The 9,385-nt window shown below is 42.6% G+C and overlaps 1 protein-coding gene across 1 annotated transcript in view; it reads right to left on the bottom strand.

The window, feature by feature from the left end:
- Positions 1-9,385, bottom strand: part of nmo (serine/threonine-protein kinase nemo) — a 141,451-nt gene that overhangs the window by 127,411 nt on the left and 4,655 nt on the right. Inside the window, exon 5 of the mRNA XM_017901305.1 lies at positions 6,448-6,503. Coding sequence (XP_017756794.1) covers positions 6,448-6,503 — 56 coding nt within the window. The remainder of the gene's footprint in view (positions 1-6,447; positions 6,504-9,385) is intronic.

Below are 9,385 nucleotides of genomic sequence, written 5' to 3' on the forward strand. Positions count from 1 at the left end.
TTCAAACTTCTCCAAAATCTCCCAAAATTTCCCAAAAATCCCCAAAATTCTCCAAAATCTCCCAAAATTCCCCCAAATTCGCTAAAATGCACGTGGAAACGAGCGGAGAATGGCGGAAAAACAGGAGTCGCGTAAGAAGCGAGAAGAGACAAAGAGTAGTGCGATAAAAACGTAATCCGCGAGCGAATCGATCAGATGCGGGGAGCGTGAAACAGGTGGTCCAGGCGGAGGCGAGGATCCACGAGCTTGGTAGCAGTAAATCGAGCCATCGCGTCTTGTCTCATCAGGCTCGCAGCGGTGCATGCACCGCTGGCTGTGTGGCTCGTGTACCGGACATAATCCTTGAGAAGAGGACGAGCGAGACGACGTCCGCTTTCGAAGGGACGAGGACGCGAAAGCGTGGAGAAGGAAGAGCGAAGGACGAGACGAAAGCACGCGAGGGACCAAGAGGAGAGGAGAGTTCGGCAACAGTCGTCATTGCTAACGATGATTTACGCTGTCACGGCGGATCTGTCCGGATTGAAACTTCGAAAATGAGGACGGCGAAGGGGGAGGAAGTCGACGAAAGGATGAGAGCAGCTTGAGAAGTTGTCTTCTGGAAGGAGAGTAATAACGAGGAGAAGAAGCGGCGGCGGCAGCGGTGATCCGTATTTATAAAAAAACGAGCAAAAAGGATTAAGAAAGGTAATAAAGAGGTAAAGAGAGCGGCGACGCGAGGAGACAGGAGGGGGAGAGAGAGGGAGAGAGGTTGGAAGAGAAAAAGGACAGAGAGATCTGATTTATCGGGCTGCCTTCGTCGAGATTAACTCTCGCGGCCCGTTCGTGCGATCCCGTTCACTTAAGGGGCCATCGACTATCGCTCTCGCGTTGATCGATCTATCGATCATTCGACTGATTTGAATGGCGCCTGACTACGAGATTCGGTCGCCGTATCGACCCCTTTCGCGAAAGGCAGGTTCCTCGGACATTGTCTTTGGTCAGACTAGTCCAAGCTGTGACAGACAACTCTTTCATGATGGATTCTCAAAATAATCGCTAAATAATTTCCGAAATCTTCGCAATCTACTCCATGTATTCCCTAATTTTTCCCTATTCCCTAGATTCCCTAAATACAACTTGGGAGAATCAGATAAAAAGCATAGAAACTACGCAATGACTTTCTATATATCCACCATTGCCCTATAGATCACTTACTCGATCCGTCTAGACTCGTCTGACTCCTGATTACACGATTCGTGGCAAGATTCTGCCAAACCTCCACTTCTTGCCCACGCAATAAAAACCCTAATAAATGCACCGTCGAAATTGACAGCGAACTGTTCGTACACGAATAGCGATTCGCAGCAAGATCCTGTCAAACCTCGACTTCCTGTCCATGTAATAAAAACCCAAATAAATGCACCGTCGAAATTGACAGCGAACTGTTCGCGAACGAATCGCCATTCGCAGCAAGATTCTATCAAACCTCGACTTCTTATCCACGTAATAAAAACCCAAATAAATGCACCGTCGAAATTGACAGCGAACTGTTCATGGACGAATCGCAATTTGTAGCAAGATTCTGTCAAAGCTCGACTTCTTACCCGTGCAATAAAAACCCAAATAAATGTACCGTCGAAGATGACAGCAAATTATTTCTGGACGAATCGCGATTTGCAGCAAGATTCTGTCAAACGTCGACTTTTTATCCATACAATAAAAATCCTAATAAATGCACCGTCGAAATTGACAGCGAACTGATCGCAGACGAATCGCGATTCGCAGAAAGATTCTGTCAGACCTCGACTTCTTGTCCATACAATAAAAATCCTAATAAATGCACCGTCGAAATTGACAGCGAACTGATCGCAGACGAAACGCGATTCGCAGAAAGATTCTGTCAGACCTCGACTTCTTGCCCATACAATAAAAACCCAAATAAATGCACCGTCGAAGATGACAGCAAACTATTCGCAAACAAATTGCGATTTGCAGCAAGATCCTGTCAAACCTCGACTTCCTATCCACGTAATAAAAACCCAAATAAATGCACCATCAAAATTGACAGCGCACTGTTCGTGGACGAATCGCAATTTGCATCAAGATTCTGTCAAACCTCGACTTCTTGTCCACGCAATAAAAACCCTAAAAAATGCACCGTCAAAATTGACAGCGAACTGTTCGTACACGAATAGCGATTCGCAGCAAGATTCTGTCAAACCTCGACTCCCTGTCCACGCAATAAAAACCCAAATAAATGCACCGTCGGAATTGACAGCAAACTATTTCTCGACGAATCGCAATTTGCTGCAAGATTCTGTCAAACCTCGACTCCCTCTCCACGCAATAAAACTCCTAAAAAATGCACCATCGAAATTGACAGCGAACTGTTGGCGGACGAATGGCGAGCAAGTCAGAGTATATAAATTAGGACGAGGTAGAAAGCGTAGGAGCTGAGCGGGTTTCTAAAAGCGGAGGATTTCTCGGGTCGCGTCAAATGCAGGCCTCCGTTGCGAATCTGCGGCACGTCCGTTCGCAATCCCTTCCGGAGCATGAGCGCGCAGGAGACTTCCTCTCGCGGGCCAGCGGTCTTACGTAAGCGGCCGGTCGGTTACGTGCAGATTGCTCGCTGGTTACGTGGAAGCACCGTTTGTTCTCGGCTCTGTGCGCGTCACTTTTCGTTACGAGATCGTTACGAAACCGCGGAGGTCACGAACGTGGCGACACGTCGCGGTTATTCGACGATATCTCAAAGGAACCCGGACTGGACCGGGCTACGGATACTCTGTCTCTCCTCTCGTTCTCCGTGTCCAGGCATCTTCGTCCTTTTCCCGTTCCTCCGGCAAATTTCGCCCGGGCTGGCCCGTCATGTAGACAGAGACCGTCGGAGTTTCGAATAATGGGTGGAGTCACGGGGTTTCACCTTAAAATTAAGCTTCTTCCTCGTCGTGGAACGTGACGGAGCACGCCACCGTTCCGCCACTCCGTTATTGATCTTCCGGCGTTCGTAACGCGAGAACAGAGCCTCGAGATTTATTGGGTTACCTCCTCGTCTACACGTGTCCGACCCTCCGCCCTGCACCGACGCAACTTTCAGCTTAATTTCGTCCCGAGGAGGGACGCGACCTTCCTGGCACGGCCACCATCGACTACCGTTCCAAACTCCAAGGTTTCCTGGCTCAATTCATCGTCCTTCTCCTTGGGTGGCATGCTCTCCGAGCAAGAGGATCCTGTATCCAGATCTTAGCCTGACACTGGAATTCCTCTGGAATTTTCTCACCAATGGAAACCGACTCGTGAGTCAAACACTGTCAAAGACATGTCTTAACAGCTCGTTGCTTCGAATGAAATTAGTCGTTACGCGAAATTTGTCGTCACAACAGAGATCGACAGGTTTGCTGTCTATGGATGGATTAGGAGCGAATGTCATCAGCACAATTTGGCACTTTGCGTCATTTTCATGAGACGTGATAGACTTTAACACGAGTCTACGTGAGTCCGCTATCAGCAGGTACTGTGCATTCCAGACTTCCTGGCTCGGTTTTGTTCCACATTCTTCTCTGTTGGATTTTTTGGGGTTCGTGATATTCGATTTTCGCTTCATTACCTATTTCTGATTTGTTATGTCAACTTTATGTCACTGTGGCACGTAGATTTTCATTTTTATACCATTATTTGGAATATCCTGCGAGAGCTATGGTTCGTATAGTGCGTTCGATGAAAGAAGGCAGGCAGTGACTGCTATTGGTCAAAGACAGTACGAGTCATGGATGCCAACGGTTGGATCTCATATCCCGCCAGACCCGAAGTGGCCCAAGAGAAATACGCTCATATCGGGTACCTCTCCAAAGTGTTCTCATACGGCTGACAACGGAGTCAAGTGTTGAGTTGACTTCCCCGTTGGTTGGACCATGCCTGCTTCAATGGCAGATGAGAATAACCACATCTGCCACTATGTCAAATGGCGAGGAATGGCAAGAACCGCGCAATGCGCAAAGCTAGCTCAAATAAAACGCAATACTTGGTCAATAACAGCGACCTTTGTCACCGTTTTGGGCTAATAGCGGTCACTGTCTGTGTTCAAGCGGGTGTCAAGAGAGTGTCAACGGAGTTAACATTAGATTTACGGAACTCGTCAATTTGACAGATGGATTGCTCTAATTATACGATGGTAACAGATTTAATTAACTTATATTAAGACTGTTAATACAACATATAATTGCTTTTAAATTAAACTAATCATTAAAAAAAAGGCACGTAGTTTCCTTTACCTGTCAATTTGACAGGTGCCCTTAAAAATAGGTATACAGATACCTATTACAGGCGTTTGTAAACCTAGTGTTAACTAATCCTGAGGATGTAAATACACTCTATGCCATCTTTTCTCGAACGCGCAATAACTGCATCGAGGTTCCTAGTCAGTTGACAGCGTCTAGCGATTCACGGAGCCTGGAAACGCAACCGAACAACCTCCATTATCGAATCTCCTACGAAACCACAGCCGAAAGAGCGTCTATCTCTGCTGCATCGTTACCAGACACCTCGTAATACCCTAGCCATGAGTCTCCTCGAGGCAACCGTTCTCGCCGTTTCTTTCCTTTTGTCCTCCCTGTTATTACCGTTCCTGTTCTCCCTCTGTGGGACGGAAAAGAAGGGGAAAAAGAGGGAGAAAAGAAGAAACCAGAGGAACAACCGAGATCCTACGGTTGAATAATAAGAAAGGAGATAAAGGGGAGCGGAAAACGTCGGTTCACCGATCGAGCGGTTTACACGCGGATCTCGCTGGATCGCTGCTCGATCGCGGTAACCCTCCTCCTACGCTTTAATTGCTGGCTGCCACGGAGCTGGCTCGATTAAAAGTTTCCGCGTCGTTTCAGACGAGCGTTGCGTGCGCTTGGCTTCCGCGCCGATTGAAAAATCCACGAGGAACGGGTTAAGTGCTGGAAGATCCTCGCGGACGCGTCGGCCGGATCGTCGACTTCGCGTGATCCGATCGAGCGATCGCATCCTCGCGTCCGTTTCCTATCCTCCCTTCCATCTCTCACTTTCCCTCTTCGCCCCCATAGTCCCGGAGGAGAGACAAAGCCTGAGAACGCGCGGAGAAGTAGGCATGGGGTGGAGAGAACAGGGTCGAATCTTCATCAGGATCCAAGGGGTGACTTTTGCTTCGAGGATATCTCGCTGGTTTATTTCGATGGGAACAATAAGTTTGGAAATATATGTGGTATTGCCAGCTGGGAAGGACTCTAACAAAGGAAACAGTATTAATACTTTGCACTCCTTTATCGAGTGATTCTAAGTTAATTTTTATCACAGGAACTCCTATGTCGAGTTACACTCGACGTTTGTTGATTCCTTATTTACTGAAGAAGAAAGCAGAAAATAAGTAACTACTCGAATCACTTAAATTCCAAATATAAATAACAATATTTGAGAGCTATGTTTAATATAATCGGTAACCAAAATTCTTTAAAATAAGTAGCAGTCGAGGAACTCTACGTCTCAATTTGCATACAATTCTTATTTACAGTTTTAGAAATATCGTCGACCTTATGGCAGAGTCTTCGAATTACTATCTTCCTGTAACGAAAAAGTCGCAGAGTGCAAAGGGTTAATATATCAAATTCTAAAAATGTAACAGTGTGCAGGGTATCGAAATTAACTAATTCTACGTGTTAATTATTGCATCTTTCCACAATTTCTTATTTACTGTTAAACAAATATCATCGGCCTTATGGCAGAAAATTTTTCAATTCACACCCTTCTTTAGTCAAAAATTCGTCGAGCGTAAAGGGTTAGTTTAGAATAAATCATTTTTATATTTGCATCTGCTTACCCTGTTGCTTACCCAATATTCCTACATATATATAAGCTTCGTATCTCCTAATATTTCCAATATTTGTCAAGAATCATAGCTTTCACAGTACGTGACAGACCTACCACTATTGTCCTACCCCGTGATTTTCAGTGTTTCTGGTACAATTTCTGATCTCGCGGAAGATGCTGCATAGCTGACAAAAGTATCGGAGAAAATTCCTATCCTTGGAATATTTCTTTGGTGAACGCGGAAAAGGTCGATTCGGATTCAGCACAGGGGAATAGTACAGAATGGAAGGAAGTTGGGAATAAATTCCCATTGTTCCCTCGTAATCCGTATTATCGCAATTTCCGTTCGCCCTTACGCGACATCGAAGATCGCGAAACTTTTACCAGGCCCGATAAGAGAAATGGCGGGCAGGAAATAAAAAGGGTCGTAACTCGGACTGCGCGATGGCGGAACACGGAGCCTAAAATCGCGATACTCTGAACGAAAAATTCCTCACCCCGGGTTTCGGGGACTTATTCCCATAGGGAAGGGGCGCGGAGTCCCGGAAACACGGGTCGCCGTAAGAGAATCAGCAGTTTTCGGACTTCTCCGAAAGACAAACCTGTTTGTACCGCGTTGCCGAGATGTATAGAAAAGGATACATTTCTTGGAAGAAGTCCAGGTGCGGTGGCTGAAGGATGTCCAGGGCCGAGAGGACCTGAAAAACAGAGATTACCGTGAGTTCTGGCAGGGTTGTTCGGAGCCTGAAAACGTCTTATTATATTAAACCGACCGGTCTTCAAATTAAATTACCCGTTAAATATTTAATGAAACTTAAATGTCAAGGATCGCGCTGCTCCTTTTGCCAATTAACCGACAAACAATTTACTCGACACTGGAGATAATGTTCGAGGAGCAAAGAGAACTGCGATTTAACGACACGCTAAAAAGCAAAGAAGCGCGAAAAAGAAGAAAGGGAACGCTGATGTCTTCCTCTTGCACGCTATTTCTCTCGCGCGTTGCAATTACCCATAGATTTTTCGCAATTTCTTATTTACAATCAATAGACAAAAAGATCACGTCGAAGAAAATTGCTCGGTATCATCGGGAGCAAAGATGGCCAATATTAGCTCGATAATTATCTAAAAATACGTGAAACATTGTAATATACCATCTTACATACTCTGACACACAAGGGATTTATAAGTGTCATCGATTTTGCAACGAAAAACATTTTTTTTAAATATAAATGTACTCTCTTGGTTACTTTTAACCTCTTACGTTCGACGATTTTTTGGCTAAAGAAGGGTGCGAGTTGAAAAATTTTCTGTTATAAGGCTGATGATATCTTTTGAGCAGTAAATAGACAAAAAAATCACGTCGAAGAAAATTGCTCGGTATCATCGTGAGCAAAGATGGCCAATATTAGCTCGATAATTATCTAAAAATACGTGAAACATTGTAATATACCATCTTACATACTCTGACACACAAGGGATTTATAAGTGTCATCGATTTTGCAACGAAAGACATTCTTTTTAAATATAAATGTACTCTCTTGGTTACTTTTAACCCCTTACGTTCGACGATTTTTTGGCTAAAGAAGGGTGCGACTTGAAAAATTTTCTGCTATAAGGCCGATGATATTTTTTGAGCAGTAAATAGACAAAAAGATCACGTCGAAGAAAATTGTTTAGTATGATCGGGAGCAAAGATGGCCAATATTAGCTCGAAAATTATCTAAAAATTCGAGAAACATTGTAATAAATGAACTTATATACTCTCACACACGAGGAATCTATAACTGTCATCGATCTTACAACGGAAGACATTCTTCTTCAATATAAATGTACTCTCTTGGTTACTTTTAACCCCTTACGTTCGACGATTTTTTGGCTAAAAATTCGAAATGAATAAGAAATAGCGTCCCCTCTGCAGGGGCATCAACCGCAAATGGTTAAAGCTACTTTCATGGCAACTTTCGATTAATTCCCGTTGGAAAATAAAAATTCCTTGAATTCGCGACCACCGTGCTCCGGAGATCGACACGTTTCTTCGGAGGCCGAACGATAATGCGCTTATCTAGCTCGTAAAACAAAATGCCGGCTGTATTTTCCTTCGGCCGTAGATAGCCGGCTAATGGCGGTGTAGATAAGCGAGTTATGGAAAATCGGCAACTCCAAGAGGGCACGAACGAGCGATTTTCGGCGCAGCGTGCTGAAAGCGCGCGAAACTTCCACGTTTCATCGATTTCTTTGCCAGAGACTCGAGTTTCGTCGAGTATTTGCGAATTTTAATCAGGAATTATCTCGGCCATTTCGAGGCAAGTGATATTACTTTATAAATAGGGAATAATAAATTTGGAAAATTCCGAGGATATTAGGGTGAGCAGATAGAATTTCATCTCCTCGGTATTCCTCAAGTTCAACGTATTTTCATGAAGCGAGAGCTTCAAAAATTCTCGAGAAATTTGAATTTCTGTGGTAGAACGAACATTTTATTCCATCGGTATCTACGAAATTAATTTGAATGATATAAACGTAAAAATTATAAAAATTAAAAATAAAAGAAGAAGAAGAAATGTAAAAATTCTCTCAGAAAAAGAAAGAAGAAAAAGAAGAAGAAGAAAAGGAGGATGGTAACAAATAATTCTACAATTCTGTTATTATATAATTCTTTATTTACTGCTTAAAAAAGTATCGTCAATTTTTTAGTAGAGAATCTTTGAATTTCAACTCTTCTCTAGCCAAAAAATCGTCGAGTGCAAAGGGTTGATTGTAAACAAAGATGGCCAATATTAGCTTGAAAATTATCTAAAAACACATGAAACTTTGTAATAAATGATGTTATACACTCTGACACAGGAGGGAAAGTAAAAATTAAAAACTAAAAATAAAATAAGAAAAAGAAATGGTAAAATTCTCTCTCTCAAAAAAAAGAAGAAGAAAAGGAGGATGATAATTTCAATGATCATGACCATCGAATAAACGTCTATTTTACCAGTAATTACGAAATTAATCTAAACAATATAGAAGTAAAAATTAAAAATAAAAGAAGAAGAAGAAATGTAAAAATTCTCTCAGAAAAAGAAAGAAGAAATCGTGTAATAACTTAATAAGTAGAATTATTTAATTTCAATACCTCGCACACTGTTATATTATTTTAAATTTGATATATTAATTAATATCGAGCTTCGAAATTTTAACAAATGGCGACTGAAAGCTGCCTCTCGAGTGCAAAGGGTTCGGAAGGGACAAATTACAGAGCATATCTTCTGCAATATTCAATCGAAAATTCACGATCGATTGCTTTTGTGAAGTAGGCAACTTGAAATATAAGACATAAGCATTAAATAGCATCGACGCACGACTGAAATAGTTAAAGAATCTAATAATATATAGCGCAGCGTTCGCCGAAGATAGTTCTTGACGTCTCGGAGACGTCAAAGTCTACAATGGCACATGAAATGAATGACGTCATTGCATGTCAAGGGGTCAATACTACTTATAATAGGTAAAAATACAAAATCTTTAATTTCTGTCATTTTCTGCTAATTTTCTGTATTTTTCCACTTGCATATAAAAATACTAATAATTATTA

Source organism: Eufriesea mexicana, unplaced genomic scaffold, assembly GCF_001483705.2.
Source record: "Eufriesea mexicana isolate 0111107269 unplaced genomic scaffold, ASM148370v2 scaffold1589, whole genome shotgun sequence".
Classification (NCBI taxonomy): domain Eukaryota; kingdom Metazoa; phylum Arthropoda; class Insecta; order Hymenoptera; family Apidae; genus Eufriesea; species Eufriesea mexicana.